This window comes from Amaranthus tricolor, chromosome 16, assembly GCF_026212465.1.
Source record: "Amaranthus tricolor cultivar Red isolate AtriRed21 chromosome 16, ASM2621246v1, whole genome shotgun sequence".
In the NCBI taxonomy this organism is placed as follows: domain Eukaryota; kingdom Viridiplantae; phylum Streptophyta; class Magnoliopsida; order Caryophyllales; family Amaranthaceae; genus Amaranthus; species Amaranthus tricolor.
In genome coordinates, this window is record NC_080062.1 from 758,501 (window position 1) to 785,871 (window position 27,371).

Sequence of the window (27,371 nt, forward strand, 5' to 3'; positions counted from 1 at the left end):
TGAGAGAAAAAAAAAATAGAGACGAGAGCAAGATTAGCAATTTATAAAAGTCTAGTTTTTTTCTACTTTGCCACATACATACATAACAAAATTCTTTTTTACTCTTCTCAAATGGAATTATAAAATTTTATGTCAAATTTTAATTAATAATTCTCATTAATTTATATAAAAAAACATATTCATATGTGAATATTGATAAATTCGTCTCGATATATATTTTTTAAATATTATTTATTATAACTTTTAAAAATTTACAATAAAAATTATTTAACTTTTATATTTACATTAAAATCTAAAAACAAAAATTACAAGAATAAAAGAAAATGTAGCGATAAAAGTAAGAATACTTTTGGGAGAGACTTGTATACTAAGTAGACAAATTGGACCAAGTCAATTGGTGAGTGGCAAAATGAGACTTGAGACTTGAGACTTGAGAGTCAAGATCAACCCTTAAAGTTGGGCAACTGTTTCTTTATTTTAGATTATAATTTATTGGGGCCTTCAAGTAAAATAAGAACAAATTTCATAAAGTTGTTGAATTTTCTTCTATGCTAAAAACCATTTTGATAAATTGATTGATCATAGCTTTTGTTTTTTATTGGAAGATGGCAAATAAGGAGTCCGACCTGCCTAGGCTATGAACTAATTTATTTAAATAAAAATCTATTTGTTTTGAATTGTTTGAAGTATTATAACCTTTTTTATTCTAATGTAATAATACCTCATATGGTTTTTCACATTTTTTATACATCATTTTAATTTTTAATGTGTCGAAAAGTGTTTGTTAAAAATTATAAAAAGTTAATGATAATAAAATATACATTGAGACGAATCAAACAAGATCACATACACTTCTTTGGCCTACCTCTTCATCACAACACTAACATTTTCCATTACAACCCCATATAAACCACCCGACCACCTCCTCATCAACTTTGGCCTACCAAAAAATTCTCCACAACCTATCGATAACCACGGTATATGGCAGAGCGATCAAGACTTCATCCTCACTTCGCTATCTGCCACCAGTAACTCCACTGCTTTTGCAGTGGAGGCTACAACTCCCAATAATATGGCCCGAATATTTCGGGCCACGACAACATATTCCATACCTGTTACCACGTGGGGCCCAAAACTAGTCCGCCTCTACTTTCCACCCCTACCCATATCCTACGACATCATAGACACCAAATCATCTTTTCTTTCGCTCACAATTAATGGGTTTAATATTTTGCGCAACTTTAGCGCGTACGCTGTTATGTCCCACGCTAATGCATACACCAACACCACCGCGCCGGTAACAGACGGTCTTGTAAGAGAGATTTACATCTCTTTAGACGAACGAGACGGGCAAAGGGCTATAAACCTAACTTTCTCACCAAGTAACCCGGATGGGTTCGGGTTCATAAACGGGTTGGAGATTATATCTGTTCCCGATGGGTTGTACTTTAACCGTTCCGGATCCAATATGGTTCCATATCTTACGGGTGGGTTTCAAGATTATTTGAATAACCCGTTTAATTTTTCGGATTCAATAGCTATGGAAAATATTATCCGGCTGAACGTTGGTGGGTCGATCGTGGAACCGAGTAATGATTCCGGACTTAGCCGGACTTGGTTCGGTAGAGACGATGACTACATGATGTAAGTTCAACAATATTTTTCAAATTTCCTGAATTTAATTTTAGACAATTGTCTTCTAATTTTCTTTGTTTCACTGATAAACTTAAACTATGTGGTGGATAGATAATTTTGGGTCAACAGGAAATATAATTTCTTTTGAATTCCCAAAAAGCATAGGAAGTAATTAATTTATTAGTTTCAAGTAAAAAATAAATAGTATTTTTTTCTTACAAAGTTATCAATTACTTTCTTCGTTTCTTATCAAGTTTCCATAAGGAATGTAAATGAAAACAAGAAAAATATAATATTTTAGATAATGAATTTATTATTTTATTAAATAATAAATTTAATTTAATGAAAAAAAGTAGGCACCATATATAATTATTAAAAAATTGAAATAAAGTCATTAAAAAAATTATAAGGACTATAACTAATAAAAAATATTTTTATAAACTTAAGGAGAAATATGTAAGGATCATAAGAAATATACAAATGTTAAAATGAAGTTAGTGACTAGAAAATATGTGAGAATTATATGGATTGTTATTAAAATATTAAAATATGATTAAAAAGGTTATTTTTATTCGAAATATATGATATAAAAATAAAAAGTTCTCTAAGTAACGATAAAAATGCAATCTTCATAGCTCTATACTTATGTGATAATTTCCATTTTCAGTATTCAACCAAAAAAAAAGAAAAAAACAATTTCTAAGAATTTTTTTAAGTTATTAATTTTTTAAGAAATTAAAACTTTTATAGGAATTTAAGTATTTATTTGTTGACCAAACAAGCTCTTGGTAAATATAATTGACCAATATGTCGATTGTAGCAGTGACATCTTTGACTTGTGTGCAGAGTTTGAATGTGTTTACCACATCACACACTAATATGTATATATACTTGTTTCTCCCCGTGTTTGCTAAGCTCAATGCGTTTATAAGATCGAGTTAAACATAATTAAAAATATAATAATATGATATTATATTGATATGCGTGGAGAGACGAATAAAATAAGATTTCAAATGGTTATATATTTTTCTCATATAATAATCGCAATATGTAAGATACTATAGAATAAAGAACAATGTAAAATTATTCTATAAAGCATAAAAAAAACGGAGGAAATATGCAATATAGAAGTATAATCACGTCTCTTCTCACTATAGGCTACAAGTGTGCATCATGCAATACAAGTCTTCCGTATATTTGAAGTATATAATCCCACTTTAAACGTTAGATGAATGAGATTCTAATCCTTAACATGACCTTTTGAAATCATATCAAGTACTCATATATATATATATATATATATATATATATATATATATATATATATATATATATATATATATATATATATATATATATATATATATATATATACATATACACATATATATATACATATACACATATATATATACATATACACATATATATATACATATACACATATATATTTATATATATACATATATATATATATATACATATATATATATATATACATATATATATATATATATATATATATATATATATATATATATATATATATATATATATATAAATATATATATATATATATATATATATAAATATATATATATATATATATATATATATTTATTTTTATTGATTATATTGAGCTGTACCTTAGCTTGTGTTGAACACATATAACTTTGCTATTGTATTTGGTTTTATTGGTCTCTTTCTTTGCAGTGCTCTTTTTATTTGAGCGTCGCTTTGACTGTATCCCTCTTGCCCTGTCTTCAGATGGGGTGTAGGTATGATTTATCAGTCACGAACCCACAAATCCAGTCCTAAGCGGAATCTATCGTATATGATGGTAAATTGATTAATTTTATTTTTATGTTGTACATGATCAGTAATGGTCTAAACTACACAAAGATCTACGACGATGCCACAATCAATTATACAGTTGCAACACCATCGTATACGGCGCCGGAATTAGTGTACTTGACAATGAGGTCGATGGGACCATATGATGGAAAATTGAAGAAAAACCAAAATTTGACATGGTTATTCGAGGTCGATGTTGGATTTAATTATCTTGTGAGGCTCCATTTTTGCGAGTTAGATTCCAAAATCAACAACACTGGCCAAAGACTTTTCCACGTTAGTATCAACAATTAAATAGGTGCATATGATATTGATGTTTTTGCGCTAACTGGTGGCATTTTCATTCCAATGTATCGAGATTTCGTTACGCTCTTTGAAGGTAGTGGTACCAACAAAGCTAGTGTCGAAACCAGAGGTCTTCTTTCAGTGACACTTACTCCCGACCCTACCGCAACGTAAGTTAATCATTGTTTTTTATGGGTAAGAAATCGAGAATCCGGCCCCTGCATGAGGAGGCTAGGAGTCAAGCATTGATTTTCCCCTGGGTTAAAAATTGAACGCCTATCACAAGAATGAATGGAAAGACTTTCTACAATACATTTGCATATATTTTAACCAAGTCAAACTCGCCGTGTGTTTTTTTAATCTTTTTTCCCAAAAACTTACATTTTAGCCAATATGGGTTTAAAATCGCTATTTAAGATAGCAATTTTACGTGAAGTTTACTTTTCCAACTGTTTTTACCTGAAGCCCATTTCTCTATTTTTTTAAAAATAAATTTTTTTTTTAGTTTGTTTATTTTTCTTGCCACATTTTATTTTATGGAAGTGGTCTAACCACAGAAAATTTTGTCATATACAAATTTTTCCTTACTTTAAATTTAATCCAGATTTATGCAATATAAATGACTTTACAATTTCTTAGTCTTTGTATTATATATGATTCATTATTGCAATTTCAAAAGAGCATATAGAGTAATTATTTGTTTGATGGCAAGAATATTTTCCTTCTAAAAATACTTTATTTAATGACTTTTTCAAATTTGCATTGAAGTTGAAACTTTTGTCTTGTTTTTCTAGATATGACGATCTCTTGCTCAATGGATTGGAGATTTTCAAGTTGAACTCTTCAAATGGTTCTCTTGCCGCACCAAATCCTAATATCCCTATGAATTTAACATCTTTACAAGGTAATAATCGATCGTCAAATAGTTCTCATCATTTAATACTGATTATCGGAGGAATCCTTGGTGCTATTCTAGTAGTCGCACTCATATCATCAATATATTTCATAATCATTTTCCGAAGAAAAAAGGAGAAACAAAAATTCATGAAAACAATGAGCAAAGATGATACTAGCAAGCTTAAGTGGATTTCGCCGTTGGATGATTCTGGATCTAATGCAACTAGCGCTAGTGTGATTTCTTCTCTGCCGTCCGATCTTTGTCGACGTTTCTCATTTGCGCAAGTTAGGGTTGCTACGAACGATTTCGACGACGATTTGATCATAGGAACCGGTGGGTTCGGTAAAGTTTACAAGGGTTCAATAGATGATGGAGCCACTATTGTGGCCATAAAACGTCTTACGACAACATCGAAGCAAGGCGCTCGCGAGTTTGAAACAGAAATCGAGATGCTATCGAGACTACGTCACGTACATTTGGTGTCCTTAATCGGATATTGTGACGAACACGGTGAAATGATCATAGTTTACGAGTATATGCCACGTGGCACTCTTCGAGATCACTTGTTGTACAAGAATCCCGAGAGAAGCGAGAACCATACACCATTATCGTGGAAGCAACGACTTATGATTTGTCTTGGATCAGCTCGCGGTTTGCACTATCTTCACGCGGGTGCTAAACAATTGATTATTCATCGAGATGTCAAGTCTACGAATATTCTTCTTGATGATAAGTGGACGGCCAAAGTCTCAGACTTTGGCCTTTCAAAGGTAGGACCCACTCCTGGTGATATGGGTCCTACCCATGTTAGTACCGCTGTTAAAGGTAGTGTTGGATATTTAGATCCAGAGTACTATCGACGTCAACAATTGACAGAGAAATCAGATGTATACTCCTTCGGAGTTTTGTTGTTCGAGGTTTTATGTGCTCGATTTGCGATGAACCCTAATCTACCCAAGCAACAAGTGAACTTAGCCGTGTGGGCTCGTTATAACTACAAAAATAAAACCCTCCACACAATTGTCGATCCAAATCTAACAGGGCAAATTGCACCCGAATGTCTAAGAAAATTTGGAGAAGTGGCAGAAATGTGTATACGAGAACATGGAAGTGATCGTCCTTCGATGGGGGACGTAGTTTGGGGCCTTGAATTTGCCTTACAACTACAAGAAACCGCGGAGAAAATTATGCAAAACAATTTAAGTGATGATCCTCAAGGAGAAATTTCAGATTCTACGATAAGTTTTAAACTTGATGGGGCAAATGCATTAGGTTCAATGTATATTGAGAATGAATCGACCACATTAAATGATGATTTTTCTGATACTAAGATGGTTGATATGGGCACAAAAAAGTTATTGGATAGTAGAACTACTACATTTAATTCATCGGAATCACCCATAATTGATATGAAGTCTGGTTCGGTTTTTTCTGAGATTATCGACCCAAAAGCCAGATGACTCGTACAAATTGTTGTATGAGACGATTTCTCTATAAAATGTGTTTCATACGACATGAGAATATAAGATTTTTATTTCTCTTACAAGAGTATCTAAAAGAAATAAGAAAATATATTTTTTTGTAAATTTTTTTTTGAGGATAATAAATATAACTGTTAATTTGTTAATTAGTATTATATTTTGAATATTTCAAGGTACGGTTGTGTTTTTAATATGAATAATTATATCATAAAAATATAAGATGCATAAGTGCCGTGTTAGTCCATTTCATTTCTTAGTTATTTTTTTAAGAAAATCTAATAATTTATTGATAAAAATATCATACGACATCTACAACAGAGTAACAATCGATCAAATACATAACAATTTTAATCAAACAAAATTTTACTCTCTCCTAGTCTTCCTACTTGTCCCAATTACTTTTTAGTTACTACTCACTAATCACTCTTAATTTGTATTTTATTTTTAATCTATAACGTAAAATATAGTCAAGCGGGATTTTATTTCATTCGTCTCAATACAATGATTATTAATATCAAGTTTTGATAATTTTTAATATGCACAATTAAAGATATTAAAGGTTAAAATGTTGCCTCGACAAGTGTAGAAAAGGTAAATGGGACAAGTAGGCTGAATATGAGGGAGTATATAAAAAAAGTCATGATCATTATAAAGGAGATCCGTCATGATCATTATAAAGGAGATCCAATACTAAAGTCCTCCCTCTATCATGATCATTATAAGGTTGATAGTAGCCCCAAAAATTTAAATGAAGGTTAGAATTGTTTGAGAGAAAAAAAAAATAGAGACGAGAGCAAGATTAGCAATTTATAAAAGTCTAGTTTTTTTCTACTTTGCCACATACATACATAACAAAATTCTTTTTTACTCTTCTCAAATGGAATTATAAAATTTTATGTCAAATTTTAATTAATAATTCTCATTAATTTATATAAAAAAACATATTCATATGTGAATATTGATAAATTCGTCTCGATATATATTTTTTAAATATTATTTATTATAACTTTTAAAAATTTACAATAAAAATTATTTAACTTTTATATTTACATTAAAATCTAAAAACAAAAATTACAAGAATAAAAGAAAATGTAGCGATAAAAGTAAGAATACTTTTGGGAGAGACTTGTATACTAAGTAGACAAATTGGACCAAGTCAATTGGTGAGTGGCAAAATGAGACTTGAGACTTGAGACTTGAGAGTCAAGATCAACCCTTAAAGTTGGGCAACTGTTTCTTTATTTTAGATTATAATTTATTGGGGCCTTCAAGTAAAATAAGAACAAATTTCATAAAGTTGTTGAATTTTCTTCTATGCTAAAAACCATTTTGATAAATTGATTGATCATAGCTTTTGTTTTTTATTGGAAGATGGCAAATAAGGAGTCCGACCTGCCTAGGCTATGAACTAATTTATTTAAATAAAAATCTATTTGTTTTGAATTGTTTGAAGTATTATAACCTTTTTTATTCTAATGTAATAATACCTCATATGGTTTTTCACATTTTTTATACATCATTTTAATTTTTAATGTGTCGAAAAGTGTTTGTTAAAAATTATAAAAAGTTAATGATAATAAAATATACATTGAGACGAATCAAACAAGATCACATACACTTATTAATATATTGAGAATAATAGCTACTCTTGTGAAAGACCGGCTCTCGGTGAAACGATTTCAAAACAAGAAGCTTATTTATTAAAAATTGTAAATTGAGTTATTCAACTCATAATTGAAGAACGTCTCACAATAAGACCGTATCACACAACAATTTGTGTGAGAATAAAATATAAACTAGTATAATTGGTGAATAGCATGAAAAAAATAAATAAATCATCTAATAAGAATAGGAAGGAGTAAAAAAAAAAATGACAATTAAGTTGAATCCACGTATATATACAGATGAGCTTTGCACACCTTATACTAGCATAATGAGTCATCAAAAACGACTAAATTTACTTAAAGGCTAATAAGCAAAAAACATACTTCCTCCATCTCTTTTGAGTGCCTACTTGATTATACATACTATTCAATGTATTGTATTGTTTTAATTCATAATGTCTAAAATTATGAATAATAAAAATTATAAAAAATTGATATCAATAAAATTTACATTAAGACTAATCAAGTAAGATTCAACTTGAAAATTTTTTGTTAACATATTAAAAATAAAAATACAAATTAAGGGTAATTTTTAATTTTTAATTTTTAATGTAAAACATATAGAGTTAGGAGTCATATAATATACCCCAAACCAATCCTTGATTCAACTTGAAAATTTTTTGTTAACATATTAAAAATAAAAATACAAATTAAGGGTAATTTTTAATTTTTAATTTTTAATTTTTAATGTAAAACATATAGAGTTAGGAGTCATATAATATACCCCAAACCAATCCTTGATTCAACTTGTAATTTTTTTGTTAACATATTAAAAATAAAAATACAAATTGAGGGTAATTTTTAATTTTTAATTTTTAATGTAAAACATATAGAGTTAGGAGTCATATAATATACCCCAAACCAATCCTTGATTTGTCCTATGTGCATGATTTTGTATTTACAAGACTAGGTTTTTATACAATGTAAATATCTATGGGGGAATAAATATTAAACTAAAAGAGAGTATTATTAGAGCATAAAATAAAAAAATATATAATTGTCAGTAATAAATGGTTATAAAGCGATGGATGGAGAAAGACAAGTTGAAAAATTAATCCTTTCATTTTGAAGGTAAAACATATTGAATATTTGTCCCTAAAATAAAATGATAATCTTCTATTACCCTTGTATCATATTATCATCTTTTTTATTTTCATAATTTGACTTTTCTTCTCTTTTTAAATATTAACACAGATGCAAGCATACTTTTAAGGTTAAAAATTTAGCTTCAACACCTTTTTTAAGGTTAAAAAGAAAAAATAAAGAACATGAATTCCTAATCCTCACCGTACCCTTTCCCTATCCCTAGCCCAACCTCCAGCCCCCATCCCCCACAGGCCACAACTACCACCGTTTCCCGCTCACTGTCACTCCCATTCCCCACCCACTTCCAGCCACCACATCTTCATCAAAATCCACCACCGAATCCAACTCCCCATCCTTTGTGCAGCCCCTATCCCCCTCTATTTTCAACCACCATCAAACCCTTCCCTCCACTCCACCACCACCAATCGGCCTCCCATAAACAGCGCCCTGTGCAGCCTTCCTCACCTCCTTTCCCCTGATGCGACCTCCACAAACAACCACCATAACCACCCACCCTAAATGTGAACCACCACCATAACCATCCCAAATTCAATCCAACATAATCTTTAATCTACCTTTCCACTACCAAATTCGACCATCAAAATTGACCACCATTATTAAATTGGTGTAGCAGATATGGGTTGTTGAGCCTCGTTGGGTGGGGGGCGCCGTCGCAGGGGAAGGGGAGGGGGTGGTGCATAGCTGGAGAGTAAAGAGGGGATTGGAAATTATTTTTCTTTAAATAAAATTATCTTTTTTGTAGGGTAGAATTACCTGTTTTACAGGTTGCATGTGAATTTGAATGCTATGGGAAAACGTACGTCAAAGTTGGTATTATTTCAGGTTAATTAAAAGTTCGTATTATTGTAGGGAAATTAATTAAAGTTCATATCATTCACGGTAATTTTTCCTTAAATAAATAACAAAGAAAAATGTTTCATTTTGATAAAAAAATTATTTTTAATATGAGATAGATATAATTATAAAAAGTAATAATAGTACTACTATAATTATTTGTATATTACTCTCTCTATTTTATATTGCTGGATACTTTTCAAATATTCCATGTTTAAGAGATAAAAATGCTACTCATGATTTTTAATGGATATAAAAAAGTTAAAATATGGAGTATCAATGTGTGATCCTATTACATTTGTCACGATACATATGATTTTAACATATACTTCTTCCATTCCTTAATACAGTTCCCACAAGAAATGTTCACGAGAATTAATAAAAATAAAATCTTTAGTTTTTGAATATATTATTTATTGAATAATAAATTTAATTGAAGAAAATTAGGACCATAAACATTTAAAAATTATTAAAAGAAAGTTAGTGAAAAAATATGGAGACCACAACTAATAAAAAGATGTTTTAATAAAATTAGTTAAAAATATGTGGGGACCATAAATAATATAAATTTGTTAAAATTAAATTAATGGAAAATATGTGGGGAATATAGGCATTATTAAAATATTAAAATGAGGATTATTTTAATGTCCAAATTTGTGATACAAATAGAAAGATTCATTATGAAAACATTAAATAAAACATTCAAAAATGACAAATAAAAGTTATTTAATAAACGAAGGGAGTATTTCTTATAATTTAAATTTTTATAAGAAAAACTACTTAAAATGATCCATCATTTTACTGATTTGTCTACAATTTTACAAATTTTTTGTAACACACAAGCCATCATCATTGAGAAACTTCACCCACCTCCGTCATCACTAAGAATGCTTCGCCTTCACCACCAATTGCAACCATTATCACACTCTCATTCTTCTTTCTTCTTTAATCGCCATCGCTCACCAAAGTCTAAAACCTTAATTTTGAAGGGCGTAATCATAAAATGTGAGGTATATGTATGTTCTAAGAAAATACAGCTCATACTTTCGATATTGTTCATGTAATTTTTTTTATGTATTAATCAATATGACATAGTAATATTATTCTAAAAAAATTATAAAAAAATTGAATTATTCTACATAATTTTTCCTTTTTTATAAAAAGTATTCATAGATATTAAGACTTGAACATACCATTTTGAGCTGATTTTTGGTCGGTTCAGTTTTTTTGCAATTTGATTTTTCCAGCTCAGTTCACAGTTTGTATACAAACAAAATAGTCGATGACCATCTCATCATCATCATCATCATCATCGTATCCAGTGTATTCCGCTCATAGAAAACTATGATCAGGATTTGGGAAGGGAAGAAAAACGGCAACCCCATAAAGGAGGATGCGACCAAAAAGTCCCCCGGCTCTAAATTGTTCCTTGGAATGATAGGTTCCTGTAACAAGAAGGAATGATTGAAATTGAATCCGTCAGCTTACATATTACTATACAAGCTTGGACTTTAAACATAAAATAGGAAATAAATAAAATAAAAATAACTAGGTAAAAAACGAGTATAAGAATAAAATATAAAAGGCAAAAGCAAAAAACAGAACACCAACTGGTAAGCGAGAGGATTTCAGCAGTCTAAGACATAGATAAGGTCTTTAGAATGGGGTAGGATTTCAGCTATCCATGACTATCTCTGCTCTTTTAAGACTACAAAAGTTCTAAAGAATTCTTAGAAATTAATTATTAACTCCATATTACTTCCCACCCGATCACATATTCATCAACTTTGGCCTACCAAAACATTCCACTCAGCCCACCGATGATGGCAGTTTTGACGAATGGCAGAGCGATCTACAGTTCATCCTCACACCGCTACATACGACCACCACCAACACTGCCAAGGCAGATATTCCGGATCCGAATCGGAGTATTTACTAAAAGGATATCTGATTTTTAAATTTTTTTTTATTTTATTTTTTAATATATATATATATATATATATATATATATATATATATATATATATATATATATATATATATATATATATATATATATATATATATATATATATATATATATATATATATATAACTTTGATTATATTATTGAGTTTACTAATATTTATAATTCACCAATACAACTAAGTTACATAATTAATTTATTTTTAATTAAATTAGACTTTTGAAAATCTAACCATATTCTCAAAATGATTTTTTTTTCAAACATTAAATAATAAGTTTCATTAAAGAAAGAAAGCGAAATGAGTTTAAATATTATATGTAAAAAATCGCAAAATTTTTTTAAAAAGGCAAAAAATAAAAATAAAATAAAATCGGATATCCAGTATCCGATTCGATAAATCAGATATATGAAATCTAGAAATCCATTTTAATCCGAATCGGAACAACCCAAATCATGATTTTCATTATCCGAAAAGCAAATTTTCGGATCCAAATCGATTCGGTATACGATTTTAAACACCCCTAATTGGCATTATGGCACGTATTATGATTATTTCTTAACCAGTTCCAAAACAATCGTTTGGGTCATTCTCTTCCATGCTAACAAAACTTAATTAATTGAATGTACTAAAAACATGGTAAATTGTAATAAGTTCAATTCTTATTACTACTATTTGGTACCAACAATCAACGGGTCGTAACTACAATTTCAAATTGTTAATAGTTCAATATTTCTACAAAATTTGGGTTGAAGTAAAATAATTGGTGGAATTTATGAACGTGGACGAGGGCCTCTCGACCCGATCTGACTTGTTTATAATTTTTTTCTTATTAATTTTCATTGATATAGACATGTCAGATTGAGTATTAAAATGCATCATAACTTAATTACTTGCTTTTGTCAATAATATTTAAACAATTAATGATTATAAATCTATAATAATATATCATAATATATTAGGTTTTTGGAAGACGATTAATAATTCTCATTAATGACAAAAGGTAAATATATATAGTACAAAAAAATCCCTTATTCAAGGGATATAATAATTACATAATATGTGTTCCTAAACTAATATCAAAACAACTAATTACGATTATTTAAGGAACGCAAAAACTTGTGATAGACGGTCTCATATTGGGACCTTTTATATATACCGGTTTAAAAGCCAAAAATTGAAAACTAAAAGTGATCTAAATTTCAAAAATTAAAGAATAAAAATTTAATTTTGACCTTAAAGATATCAATTTCTACTTAAAGTAAATCTTAAATAAATCAATTAAAATATAAAAAAATTGAATGTTGAACTAAAAGTGATCAATTTTGACATTAAACTGATCAATTTCTACGTACTAAGTTTATAACTTAAAGTAAAACTTTAAAGAGCTCAATTATATATAAAGTGATTCTTTAATGATCAGTTACAACTTTTAAAAGATATCAATAAAGAAATTCAATTTTGATGTCAATTTTTACATTAAAGTGATCAATTTAGACCTTGAAGTGATCAATTCTATATAAAATGAGCAATTAAATAATCAGTTATAACTTATAAAAGAAATCAATTATAAACTTAAATAGATTAATTACTATTGGTCTATTGGAAAAAAATATAATTGGGCTGATTGGACTATTGGACTATTGGACTATTGATCTCATATTGAGACGGTCACTCGTAAGATTAGTTGTTTAAGAAATGTACAATATGTTGATTGTTGGCAAGAATAATTCAGAGCCCATTATTAGCTTGTTCTATTTTTATTTAAATAAAGGGTCATTTAAAGCTCAATCCATTTAACACTAAAATCTGGGCCCCAAAGAGCCCTCAGTCCATTGCAAACTCTAGATATGTGATAGAAATTGATAAAAAATGATTAATTAGACTTAATATGAATAGGAAAAATTAACATTAATAATCCAACCTTTCACCTTTCCGTTGTAAATAATTACACTTTTGGATTATTTTCTGATAAAAACTTATTAATTAGATTTAATAAATATTTGCTTATATTTGAAGAAATAATGTACAATGAATAAAAATGATTAGTAACTTTGATTTCGATTAATATTATTTTAGTGTTATTGTACTTGATCAGTAATGGTCACAACTACTTCTCATCGATCTACAACGTTATCACAAACATCAATTACACAGTTACAACACCATCATTTACGGCGCCTGAGTTAGTCTACTTGACAATGAGGGTGGCCATATGCTTATACCACAAAAATCTTTGTTGCACATTGTAGGACGTGAACACAGTCGAACCAAATTCAGGATCATCTTCATCATTCTCGGTAAATTCATAATATCCTATCCATCTTTGCTCTACTTAGGAACTTTTTGTTTTCCCTTTCAACTCTTGGGATACATACCCAAATTTAACATCATGTTAAAGTCGCCCAACATCAGAAAAAAAGAAAGAGAATATGCAACTTTATAAACTTGAAGAATAATTTCAGCTACTACTACAAATTATAATAAAAAAAATTTGGACGCGACGGTCTCATATTGAAACCGTCAATATGGGCCGTCCCAAAAGCTAAAAATTGAAAAATTAAAATGGCTTGTCTCCCAGAAATTAAAGACAAAAAAATTCAATTTTGACATTGAAGGTATAATTTTGACCTTAAATGTATCAATTTCAACTTAAAATAAACCTTAAACGGATCAATTAAAATAAAAAATTTTAATTTTGACCTATAAGTAATCAATTTTGACGTTAAACTGATCAATTTCTACCTAAATATGGTTCTATTTTCACAATTTTAAAACAAAGGTAATAAAATAGTATTATTCTATCATCCTATGAATGAATTTCAAACAAAACAAAAGCAAAACTATCAAACAACTTTACACAGTGCAGTGGCATGCTACCACATTTGTTAGTATGGTTGTGAGTTTGATTCCAGCAAAACTTATGTACTCTTCATTTTTTTTCTAAGAGATGGGGTTACCCCATGCTAATGAACTAGGTGCCCCTATGCTTTTACTTCAATTTTTATTTGAACTGTCCAAACTCAATTTTTTCAGCTTGTGGTCTTACCAGTAAAGCTAGCTCCTGTGTGAATATTTTCTTTTCAGGAATCGAAATAGGCATATGCATGTTAATTGTACTAATCCTCTTGTACAAAAGAATGAACTTGCTGATCAAGAAAAGTAAAGAAATTGAGACATTGTTGAAACAACATGGATCCCTCGATCCAAAGAGGCATACTTATGCAAATTTGAAGAGAATTACAAACTTCTTCAAAATCAAGCTAGGTGAAGGAGGCTATGGTATTGAATACAAAGAAAAACTACATTGTGGGGATCAAGTGGCAGTGAAAATTCTTAAGAGATCATCAAATCGAGATATGGATATGGTGGAATTCATCAATGAAGTTGCAAGTATTAGAAACACCAATCATAAAAACAATGTGAAACTCCTAGGCTTTTGTTACGAGGGTTCAAAATGCGCTATTATATATGACTACATGCCTTGCGGATCTCTTGAAAAGTTCACACATAGAGGAAAAGACGAAACCAATCAACAACTCTCATGGGAAAGTTTGTTTGAAATCGCAATTGGGATTGCAAGAGGGCTTGAATACTTGCACCAAGGGTGCAACACGAGAATTTTACACTTCGACATTAAGCCCCAAAACATTCTATTAGACGAGAATTATTGCCCCAAGATATTTGATTTTGGCCTGGCTAAGATATGCCTACAAAAGGACAACATAATATCAATGTCAGAAGCCAGAGGAACTGCATGGTACATTGCTCCTGAGGTTTTCTTCAAGAAATTTGGCGGAGTTTCTCATAAATCAGATGTTTATAGTCACTGAATGTTGGTTCTGGAAATGGTTGGGTTGGATTTACAAGCAACTCGAGGAAGTTGAAGAGATCGATCAAATCGATACCACAAACAACAACAAGGGATCAATACTCAAAAGGAAGATGGTTGTAGTGAGTTTATGGTGCATACAAACCAACCCCTTGACCCGACCAAATATGACTCGAGTTGTAGAAATGCTCGAAGGAACACTCGACCTGCTACTGATTCCTCCGATTCCATCTGTAGCTTCTCTTTTGAGATCACATCAAAATTCTACGACTCTGGATGAAATATCTGTTATGAATGGTGTGACTTGAGTGTACATTTATGTGTGCATTCATGCGGTGACTTATGGGATGGAATCCTAGGAATGTCATGAATGGATGTATTAAGTGTAGTCTTAATGTTTGTGGTTTATGATGACGATTAAAGTATGGATTAATGAGGTCATGAAATGTGAGTTAATCATGGGAGTTATGGGAATTGATGAAGAAGTGCTAAGGTTTAATTCAAGATGCTCTACTATGCAAAGTCGAGCAAAACTGTCCGAAGCTCCACTACAAAAAACTCTTGAATTAGCGATGGAAAAATGGCGAGGGGAAGAGTTGGTCGCCAATGGCGATGACATGGCGAGGGAAAGTTGGATCGCAAAAGCAAAAAGCAAACTGACGACGACAAGGCGAGGGAAAGGTTGGTCGCAAAAGCAAAAAGTAAATTGGCGACGGGTTTGATAGTCGCCCAAGCGTCGCCAAGGAAGACATTTGTTTTTAGTTTTTTTCCTGATTTTTGGCGACGGGATTTGTCGTCGCCCAGGCGTCGCCAATTTCATTTTCCCTTTTTGTTTTTAATTTTAAATTTTGGCGACGGGATCAGTTTGTCGCGAATGCGTCGCCAGGTTTGTTTTTACTTTACGTTTCATTTTTCAAATAGCAGGCGACAAAGTGTTTGGTAGCCCTTTGGTCGCCATGTTTTTGAATTTGAATTCAAAAGTGGCGATGGGTTGGTAATCGGTGTCTTGTCGCCATTTTATTCTATAAATAACCAACCGATTGTTGTGCATCGTAGTATATTTTGGAAGCTAAAGAATTTGAAGAGGTTAGTGAGTTTTTTGTTTTTTTTTATATGAGTTAGTTTTATTTATTTTTATTATTTATATTTAGTTTCTATTGTCATTAATTTGATTTAATTTTATTATTTAATTAGTACATATTTTATTTTCTTTGTTATTTACTTGAGTTTTATATTTACTTGATTTAATTTTATTATTTAATTTCTATTGTTATTTTCTTGAGTTTTTATATTTTTTATTATTTTATATTTTATTTTTATTTACATTAGTTTGCTTTAGTAGTTTTTATTAGAATAATTATATTATTATTGTCATATATTGTTATTGTCATTAACTTACTTTATTGATAAGTTGAATAATTATGTTATTATATTATATTTAGGTGTTAAAAATGAGTTCTAGGCAAGAAAGAAGTTGGATGTACAACCGACGAAAAAATGGAAAGTTTAGTTTAAGATTTATGAGAGGGTTGGAAGAGTTTTTAGATTTTGCTCGTTCACAAAGCATGAGTTCTGAGATTAGATGTCCTTGTAAAAAGTGTAAAAATTGTTGTTTTAAGGAAGCAGATGAAGTAAGGGAACATCTAATGAGAAGGGGGTTTGTTGAAAATTACTATGAGTGGGAATATCATCAGAACATAGAGATAGGAACAACATCTGATGTTGTAGCGGAAGTCGGAGAGCAATTGTCAAATAATCCAAATCCATACTCACAGATGGTGCATGATGCAGTAGCTAGTGTGTTTCCAGACAATTACCATCACTTTTTTCCCTCACAGTATAATGTAGAGTCAGTAGATAATGAACCACCGGTACACGTTGACGAAAATCCAAACCCACAGTGTCAACAGTTTTTTGAAATGTTAAATTCTGTAAATAGTCCTCTGTATGAAGGTTGTAAAAATCACACGAAGATGTCTATTATTGGTCGACTTACAAACCCGAAGACAGACCATCGTCTCACTGAGAGGTGTTACAATGATATTTGTGGTATTCTGAACGAAGTGTTACCAGAAGAGAATACGATGGTAAACAACTTCTACGAAACGAAAAAACAAATAGCTGCTCTTGGATTACCTGTTGAGAAGATAGATTGTTGTCCTAACGGATGTTTGATATATTGGGGGAATAATGCGAATGCAACTTGCTGTTACATTTGTGAAACTTCTAGATGGAGAAGAAACAGTAAGGGTGATAAGGTTTCGCGGAAACAATTTCATTATTTTCCCCTAGGGCCCAGATTACAAAGATTGTATGCTTCAGAGGCAACAGCTAGGCATATGAGGTGGCATGCAGAGCACCGCACTAAGGATGGAGAGATGATACATCCGTCCGATGCTGAAGCGTGGTTGACATTTAACGACATTCATCAAGACTTTGCATTGGAGACTCGAAACGTGCGGCTTGGTCTGTGCACAGATGGTTTTAACCCATTTGGAAGTTCGGGTCAACAGTATTCATCGTGGCCTGTCATTTTAACACCGTACAATCTTCCGCCATGGATGTGCATGAAGAAGCCGTATATGTTCTTGACCGTGATTGTCCCTGGGCCGAGTAATCCAAAGCACAACATTGACTTATATCTTCAACCACTAATACAAGAGTTGAATATGTTGTGGGAGGAGGGTATTTGTACATTTGATGTGTCAAGAAAGGAGAATTTTCAACTACGAGCAGCTTTAATGTGGACGATCAATGACTTTCCGGCTTATTCGATGTTGTCCGGGTGGAGTACTGCGGGCCGATATGCTTGCCCTTACTGCATGGATGATTCCCAAGCTTTCTACCTTACGCATAGCAAGAAGGTGTGTTGGTTTGACTGTCATAGAAGATTTTTAGATAAAAGTCATCCCTACAGGAGAAATAGAACAAATTTCAGAGTAGGCATTGTTGAGAAAAGAGACCCACCTATCATTCGGACAGGACTTGAATTGCTTGACGAATTAGACCAGTTTGGTTTTTTGAGAGTCAATGAAGAAGATGCACCGGAATATAATAAAGAGGCTAGTAAGTACTCTGCTGGATGGAAGAAGAGGAGCATATTCTGGGATTTGCCATATTGGAAAACTAACACGATTCGACATAATTTGGATGTTATGCACATAGAGAAGAATGTTTTTGATAACATTTTCAACACTTTGTTGTGTGTGCCAAGTAAAACAAAGGATCACATCAAGGGTAGACACGTTCTGCGTGAACTTGGTATACGTTCAGAATTGCATCCTATAGGTACGTGTACACTCAAACCTTTATATACTTAATAATTAATAATAATTCATATAACATCTTATTATGATTATATACAGGTACGTCTATTTCTAAAGCTTCCTATACATTAAATGAAGAACAGATACGTGCCTTGCTTCAATGGTTGAAGAGTATTAGATTTCCCGATGGTTATGTCTCCAATATGGCAAGGAATATTGACATGGCCAAGCATCAATTGTTCGGCATGAAAAGTCACGACTGTCATGTTTTCATGCAACGCTTAATTCCAATTGCATTCAGAGAATTGCTACCGGTGAAGGTTTGGGAAGCTCTTACAGAGTTGAGCTTATATTTTAGAACTTTGACAACCACAAAGCTATGTGTGGAGGATTTGAGGAAAATGGAAGCAGATATTCCGGTTATCATCTGCAAACTAGAGACTATCTTTCCGCCCACATTCTTTGATAGCATGGAACACCTTCCTATCCATTTGGCATATGAGGCTAGAATTGCAGGACCGGTCCAATACAGATGGATGTATCCATTTGAGAGGTATATAAATCATATGTAATTAAATTTTTCATTATTCTACCAGTGAACTAATTTTTCCGTACAGGTACCTTAGACATTTGAAATTGAATGTCAAAAATAAAGCTCATGTTGAAGCGTCGATATGCAACGCATATTTAACCGAGGAAGCACCGCATTTTGTTTCCCATTATTTTGAGCCACATGTGCGATGTAGGGTCAGAAACCTTCCTAGGAATGACGATGGAAGTTACAACAATATTGTAACTGGTGTATTCACAATCTTCAGTCATCCAATAAGATTTCATGGAAAAGGAATATCATATATTTTGGATGAAAGAAATTACGAGATTGCACATAGATACGTGCTAATGAACTGTCCAGAGGTGGATGTATTTGTATCTGAGTTTAAAAGTTCAATTCAAAGACATCAACCGAATTGGTCAAGTCAGAGGATTGAAGCGTTTGTGCAAGAGAATTTCACTGATGCGTTCACAACTGCAGTATGTTGTTCATCTATTACGTTAGTTATTATGTATGTATGTCAGTATTACGTTAATTAAATTCATAAAGTTATTTCCATTTGTGTTACAGGCAAGACAAGGATCATTCGATAACCGAGTGAACAGTGACATTTTGAAGCAGATTGCTGAAGGACCACTAAAACATGCTCGGAGTTACAATGTCTGTTACACAAACGGATATAGATTCCATACAGTACGTCATGCATCAAATAAATTAGCAGACAATAGCGGAGTGTGCGTCAAAGCTGCTGACAACAGTCGTGACGAAGAAGATTTTTACGGGCAATTGCTTGAAATCGTAGAGGTTGAATACCCGGGGATACCTATCAAAAGAGTAACGTTGTTCAAATGTCATTGGTATGACCCAACTACTACTGGAAATAGCCGCGGAACAAATATTCATAAACGATATAAGTTAGTTGACATACATCAACGTCGCTCGTATCGTTTATATGATCCGTTTGTGTTGGCAAGTCAAGCATGTCAAGTGTATTATCTTCCATATCCGAGTACAAGACAAAATTTAAAAGATTGGAGAGCGGTTTGCAAAGTCAAACAGAATAAATTTGACAAAGAAGTAGAACAGGAATCCAAAGATGCTGCTTTCCAAGAAGAAAATAGGGACCGTATTGAAATTGAAGAAGATGTTTCCCACACACCGCTTCTTGATCCATCTGGCGAAATTGTTCAACAGGTGCATGATAATGATGAAGATACTGAAGAAGATGTGGATCTTGTACTGTCAGAAGACGAACAATCTGAAGATGAAGATGTTGAGAACGACGACTATTTTAGTGATGAAGATTAATTTAATTTTTTATATGTAATTATTTAATATTTTGTAATATTTAATACAATTTAATTATAATGCTTCGAATTATTAATATTTTGTAGTAATAATAATAATAACAACAACAACAAAATAATAAATATATATCAACAATAATCATATTAACAATACTAATAATAAATAAAAACAGTAATAATAATAATAATAATAATAATAATAATAATAATAATAATAATAATAATAATAATAATAATAATAATAATAATAATAATAATTATAATATTGATTTTAACAACAATAATATTATTAATAACAATAACAATTGTAATAAAAATAAAAATAATAATAATAATAAAATTAATAATTATAATAATAATAATAAAATTAATAATAAAAATAAAAATAATAATAATAATAATAATAATAATAATAATAATAATAATAATAATAATAATAAAATTAATAATAATAATAATAATAATAATAATAATAATAATAATAATAATAACAACAACAGTAATAATAATTACTGCACCAGCCGTATTTTTCACCACTGCAGCACGCAAAGGTTTCCATTATCGAGGCTTAGCGACGACTTAGCGACTGGAGGTTGGTCGCCAAATCTGAAAAGTCAAACAGACTTGTCTAGTCAGTGCAGGCAGCGACGAAACTGCGACCAACTGCCCGTCGCTAACCGTCGCCATTCCACTTCAAAAATTGCGCCAAATAATTTGGCCACTGCAGCACGCAAAAATGTTGATTACCGAGGTTCTTGCGACGAGTCAGCTACCGCCATTTGGGTCGCCATCTCGTCGCTAGTCTGAAAAGTCCAATCTGCTAGGTCTTGTCATTGCAGTTGGCGACGACTCAGCTACCGCCCCGTTGGTCGCCCACTTCAGAAGACAAAAGATCATATGAAGCCCTAATTCCTCATTTCCTACGCAGGTAACCTCATTTCCATACTTCTTCATTTTCCTTATACTTCACCTTTGAGTTTTCTTTTCCTCCATTCATCTTATTCTCCATTAATTTTCTTTTCTCTTTTAATCTTTTGCTCATCATTTTGTGATTTCTACTCATCTTCAACTCTGAAAAACTCATCTTCTTATTAAAAGGTTAGTGTTTATTGTTTATTTTTTTAATTATTTCAATGTTCTTGATGATTATGTTTGATTGCTTTTTTTTTTTATGATTGATTTCGAGCTATGGAGTATATTGTCATCGTCAACATGTTTTTCTAGTTATTTCACGATGTTCATGTTGAATTATGTATGTTTTTTTTATGCGTTTTTTGAATTTCGGAGTAATTTATATTTTCGAATTATGAATTATGGTATACTTTTAGCATGTTTTATGTTATATTTTTTTCTAGATTTTTTTTATTTAATATGTAACTTTTGAATTATAGAGTAATTTATTTTTAATATGTTGTTATTATCTAGTTCCGAATTTTTTTTTTTTGTTTAATATTTTCGAATTTTTGAGCATGTCTAATGTAATTTTTAAATGTAATTTTCGAATTGCTTTAATAGTATACGTAGTAATGTTTAGTTTGAGATGAAAAAATTCATTACGTAGATAAAATTGGGACATTTTATGGTATAGATAAGATTGATTTTAGTTGAAAATAATATTAGGATTTGAAATAAATATTATAGGCAAAATGAGCAGCGACCCTAATGATTGGGCTAGCAACTATTTCTTGAATAATTTGTCGAGTAGCCACGACGACAATAACGACGAAGACAACAGTAACCGAGTTCAAGGGAGTAGTGAAAATACTTCAAGTGATTCCGTGCAAAATATGGAAGAGGATGATGGAGACGATCCTCGTCCGGATCTTCCATGGCTACCAATAATAAACAAGTAAATATTTTAATCATCTTATTATCATTAATATTTTTTCAATATTAAAATTTCAATATAAACTAATTTTGTTAATTATTGTAAGATTTAATCCCATATCCGAAAACACCATTGCATCCAAAATAAGGGCTACCTTCAATTATAGGCAAGATGTCGAAGGTAGTAGTTGGAAGGGTGTGACAAAACACACCAAAGATTTTTATTTTAATGAATTTAAGGTAAAATTATTATTTTGTTGTTTATTTTTAGACTTTGTTATATATAAATTATTTTAAGTATTTTATTTGATGAAACATTTATGTATTTAGAAACAATACAAATGGGACCCTCGCCTCAAAAATTTCGTTCGAAGGTCGTGGGAGGAAAAAGCCGCAAAGCGCTATGCGGATATGCTTTTCAAATGGCGTAGGACGTTGAAAAGCAAGCCTGAATTTAAACCTCCTTCCATCGATAATGAGACCTGGGCGCGATGGAAGGCGGATTGGGAACGCCCAGATAATAAAGCCGTTTCGGCTAGGAATTCCTCCAGTAGACGTGGAGGAAGAGACAAAGCTGAAGCCACCCATATAGGTGGCTCAATCCCGCACGCCAGAACAATGCGGGATTTGGTGAGCATTTTGTCAATTAAGTAGTATTATATTGAATTTTTTTATTATCTTTTGTTTAGTTTTAAGTCGTTTTTTTTAAATATTTCAGGAACAATCAAAAGGTCAAAGACCCACGGCCTATGAAATATTTACACGAACGCATGGGGTCTTTGACAATGAAACAAGAGATTGTTCCCAATGGACGAATAGCAAGTCACAAAAAGTTAACGTAATAATCTTTTAAACTTGTTTATTTATTTATTTTTAGTATTAATTAATACTTTGTTTATTGGTAATTGATTTCTTTGTTTTATTGAAGGATGAATATCGTTCTTTGATGGAGGAGCATCCAACTCGCGACCCAAGTCAAATTTGGTTGGATGCTATAAAAAACGTAGAAAGTGGTTCAAACAAAAAAAACAAAAAAACCAAAGAGGTATTTGGGGTTGGTTCCGCCTCTCAAATTATTTATCCTCCTGAGCCAACGGATATTCCGGCTTCTCAGCCTGCACAACCTGATTATGATGCCATTATACAACAAAGGTTTGCGGATTTAGAAGCCCGGCAAATGGAGTTATATAATCAATTATTGGAATCGATACGAAGAGGAAATGCTCAGACAGCCTATGACTATCATCAAAGGATGACTGAACAAATAACAAGAGAACGAGAACAATTTATGAAATTCCTTGAATCGCATTTCAATTTGAATCAACCCCCTCCTCCACCTCCTCAATGAATGATTAAAATATTTGTAATTTTTGTGACTTTGTAATAAACTTCAATTTTATATATAATATTTCAGCTCTTTTATTTTAATTTATTTGTTTTATGTGTATATATTTTTATTTTAATATTATAACTAATACAAAATATATATAAATATAATTTATATATATATATATATATATATATATATATATATATATATATATATATATATATATATATATATATATATATATATATATATATATATATATATATATATATATATATATATATATATATATATATATACACGGCTTCAAAAAAGCTGCAAAAGCAGTAGGCGACAAAAAGGCTATCAGAGGTTGGTCGCCAGTTTGACGACGACATGGTGGTCGCTAATTGGTCGCCAGATCTGGCGATAGAATTGGCGAGGAGTCCTTGTCGCCATGACAGACACGTGTTTGGCGATGGACTTCTTGTCGCTCCGTGGTCGCCCATTTCTTCAAAAAAGTGGCGAGGAAATGGCGTCCAATTTGATGTTAGCGACGAACGAAAAGGCGACCACCACGAAGCCCGTCGCCCCCCCGTCGCCAGGGTCACTTTTTGACCGTTTAGCTATGAAATGGCGACGAAAAGCTGTGTCGCCAATTCAATATTTTTTTGTAGTGCTCTCTGAAGTTCCACTCGACCAGCTCGCTCGACCGAGCAAGGTCTAAGGTGGGTCGAGCGAGCAGACAGAATCTAACAAGAAACTTCCTGTAGCCCGCTCGTCCAAGCCGCTCGACCGAGCGAGCCCCTGTTTTGGTCGAGCGATGTTTCTAATGCTTCTAGGATGCTGTTTTTGACTCTTCAAGTACTTGGGGCAGTTTCATTATCATTTATTCATAGCTTTAATGTACTTAATGTTATTTAGTGTGATCTTTCATACTCACATCAAACACACCAAACACAACCCCTAAGCCAAATACATAGCCTTTGTTTTATCTCTTACTCAATTGTAATACTTCGTTTGTAAGAGTGTTTTACACTATTGAAATAAATAAACAATCAACTACACACCACAGAAGACGTAGCCATCATTGGTTGAACCTCCTTAAATCATTATGTCAATTTTGCAAGTTTTACATTATCAAACATTTGTTAGTTCATTGAAATTATCGTTCATCAAAGTTCTTAATATCGTATCGATTTTGGCAAACTATTACAATATCATTAGGGGGACTCTTTATATCCTCAATTTGATGTTCTAGTTAGACAAGTTAGCCATTATAGTGAGCTTTTCTGTCAGGTCGACCTTAAGATTTAAGAGGCTCGGAACAAAATATTAAATGTCTTTAATTACTAAATATATTATTATAAACTCCTAACTATTAAATATTAAAACATCGTTTTTTGAATTTGCCCCGGCCCCTCTTGCCCATTATAGGGACGGCCCTGCTTTGTGACAAAAGAAAGTAATGACACTAGGGCTAAGTAACAAAAGGTGACTTGAGAGTGATGGATCAAATTGAATAGGCGTCATTACTAAATATCAAGAGTCAATATGAAAGCTTACACTTGACCAACGTTTTATTAATTTTCTATTTCATAATCAATAATGGCCCTCAAGTAAATAAGAACAATTTTCATTAAGTTATGTTGAATTTTCTTCTATGCTAAAAAACTATTTTGTTTAATTCATTGATCATAATGCTTTATAAAAACTTAGGTTATTTATTGCAAGATGGCAAACAAAGGAATATAATTCGTGACTATTTAGGTTATGACAAAATTAATTAATTTAAAATTTATTAATATTAAATTTTATAATATATAACAAATAAATATGAGTTATGACAGTTGAGTTAATTCCGCACACAAATATCTAAAATTCGACCCAAGGTTACTAAATTTAATTAAAGGTTAAGCATAAATAAATCATGTATTAAATAATAGTCATTTATGATCATATTGCTTCATATTAATTAATATGACGCTGTTAACAAATAGTTTTTGACAAAAATGCATTTATAGAAAATAAAATTGAATAAAAGTCCTTTTTCATTTATATCGGTCTAATCATAAACTTATTTTAAATTGAGCTAAATAGTCAATCAACTAAATTAGTTAACACATTCACTTTCGTACTCAAAATACTCACTTTTGTTGTTTAATATTTTAACACGTTATTTTTATAATTGGGCCAAAAAATAGGTGCAGGGAACTCACTTTAACCCAAAAGGTTTAGCTACCAAGTTTTGTATTCATGTTTATACATAAGTTACCCTAATAAATTAGCCTAATAAAAATGGTCTTACCATGAGATCATCGCATTTAAAAATTTGTGTAGCTGCATGGGCTCTCCACCTCTCTAGTATACCACTCCCTTTTATCTTATATCAATCAATTTGCCACTTAATTTTTATGAACTTATAGTAGTTGTTGGAATATAAATTTTTGAGTAAAACAAAATTCTAAAACACTAAATTTGATTTTGATTTTAAAACGCTAAAAGTTATAATGTTCTGAAAATTGTCATATATACTATTAAGCGCTACTTAAACTGTTATTTTGCTAAAATTTAGTATTTATGTTCATATATGTACAATCTAATAGCTATATGGGCTCTCAACCTCTCTAGGGTACCAATCCCTCTATCTTATATCAATCAATTTGTGACATACATTTATAGACTCTAATAGCTATTGGAATATATATATATATATATATATATATATATATATATATATATATATATATATATATATATATATACATATATATATATATACATATATATATATATATACATATATATATATATATATACATATATATATATATATATACATATATATATATATACATATATATATATATATATATACATATATATATATATATATATATATATATATATATATATATATATATATATATATATATATATATATATATAAATGTATAGAATATCATAAAACGTTAATTTTAATTTTGAAACGCTAAAAGTTGTAATATTCTGAAAATAACTACATCTACCACTAAACGCTACTTAAAATGTTATTTAGCCGAACAATTACTATTCATAATTTCCTGTGTGGATATTATAAATAAATTTGTGAACTCTATTGGTTTTACATTAATTTGTGAGCAAACTATTTGCCATCCTTATCTTATTTGCCATCCTTTTTTTTTACCCCTATCTAGCCAAGTAAATATTGAATTTCAACAAACTATTTTATCATTGAAATAAATTTATATAATTTGTCTATTTTTCTAATTGATGACTTTGAAATTATAAATAAATACTTTAAGGTTATAAGTGATTATTTTAAAGTTATAAGTGATCACTTTAACACTATAAAAATTAATCACCTTAACATCTTGAATAATCACTTTAAGGTTGTAAGTGATTACTTTAAGACGACAATGAATGTAAAGGTGATCTCACCATAAAACCATCTCATTTGAGAATTTATAAATATTTAATGGAAAAATAAAAAAGGTGAGTATATAATGATAATTTTCAGAGAAATAAGAGAAATATATATATATATATATATAT

The 27,371-nt window shown here is 30.9% G+C and overlaps 4 protein-coding genes and 1 long non-coding RNA gene across 5 annotated transcripts; 4 read left to right on the top strand and 1 right to left on the bottom strand.

Moving 5' to 3' along the window:
• The first annotated feature begins 840 nt into the window (after positions 1-840).
• Positions 841-6,299, top strand: LOC130802195 (putative receptor-like protein kinase At5g39000). The gene is made up of 2 exons (XM_057666122.1): positions 841-1,644; positions 3,516-6,299. The coding sequence occupies exons 1-2, from the start codon at positions 1,073-1,075 to the stop codon at positions 3,781-3,783; spliced, it is 840 nt and encodes a 279-aa protein (XP_057522105.1). The 5' UTR covers positions 841-1,072; the 3' UTR covers positions 3,784-6,299.
• LOC130802192 (probable receptor-like protein kinase At5g38990) lies at positions 3,811-6,378 on the top strand. The gene is made up of 2 exons (XM_057666118.1): positions 3,811-3,944; positions 4,569-6,378. The coding sequence occupies exons 1-2, from the start codon at positions 3,838-3,840 to the stop codon at positions 6,130-6,132; spliced, it is 1,671 nt and encodes a 556-aa protein (XP_057522101.1). The 5' UTR covers positions 3,811-3,837; the 3' UTR covers positions 6,133-6,378.
• A 1,319-nt stretch (positions 6,379-7,697) lies between these two features.
• On the bottom strand, positions 7,698-11,732 carry LOC130802196 (uncharacterized). Its single transcript, XR_009039741.1, has 3 exons — positions 11,370-11,732; positions 10,952-11,203; positions 7,698-10,734 (listed from the first exon to the last, which is right to left on the bottom strand). It is a non-coding gene; the product is annotated as an uncharacterized LOC130802196 (long non-coding RNA).
• A 2,940-nt stretch (positions 11,733-14,672) lies between these two features.
• On the top strand, positions 14,673-15,862 carry LOC130803284 (LEAF RUST 10 DISEASE-RESISTANCE LOCUS RECEPTOR-LIKE PROTEIN KINASE-like 2.1). Its single transcript, XM_057667492.1, is given in 3 exon segments — positions 14,673-14,700; positions 14,810-15,578; positions 15,580-15,862. Coding segments are annotated over 3 exon segments (1,080 nt in total).
• Positions 15,863-21,619: 5,757 nt separating this feature from the next.
• LOC130802197 (uncharacterized) lies at positions 21,620-23,915 on the top strand. The gene is made up of 6 exons (XM_057666123.1): positions 21,620-21,778; positions 22,322-22,529; positions 22,615-22,747; positions 22,838-23,137; positions 23,226-23,345; positions 23,436-23,915. The coding sequence occupies exons 2-6, from the start codon at positions 22,327-22,329 to the stop codon at positions 23,853-23,855; spliced, it is 1,176 nt and encodes a 391-aa protein (XP_057522106.1). The 5' UTR covers positions 21,620-21,778; positions 22,322-22,326; the 3' UTR covers positions 23,856-23,915.
• Positions 23,916-27,371: the final 3,456 nt, after the last annotated feature.

What these genes read in the sequence shown, in the direction of transcription:
- LOC130802192 (XM_057666118.1), top strand. Translation starts at nt 3,838, where the DNA reads ATGTATCGAGATTTCGTTACGCTCTTTGAAGGTAGTGGTACCAACAAA. An exon ending in ACTCCCGACCCTACCGCAAC is followed by an intron (nt 3,945 to 4,568) that starts GTAAGTTAATCA and finishes TTGTTTTTCTAG; the next exon opens with ATATGACGATCTCTTGCTCA.
- LOC130802195 (XM_057666122.1), top strand. Translation starts at nt 1,073, where the DNA reads ATGGCCCGAATATTTCGGGCCACGACAACATATTCCATACCTGTTACC. An exon ending in AGAGACGATGACTACATGAT is followed by an intron (nt 1,645 to 3,515) that starts GTAAGTTCAACA and finishes GTACATGATCAG; the next exon opens with TAATGGTCTAAACTACACAA.
- LOC130802197 (XM_057666123.1), top strand. Translation starts at nt 22,327, where the DNA reads ATGAGCAGCGACCCTAATGATTGGGCTAGCAACTATTTCTTGAATAAT. An exon ending in TGGCTACCAATAATAAACAA is followed by an intron (nt 22,530 to 22,614) that starts GTAAATATTTTA and finishes AATTATTGTAAG; the next exon opens with ATTTAATCCCATATCCGAAA. An exon ending in TTTATTTTAATGAATTTAAG is followed by an intron (nt 22,748 to 22,837) that starts GTAAAATTATTA and finishes TTATGTATTTAG; the next exon opens with AAACAATACAAATGGGACCC.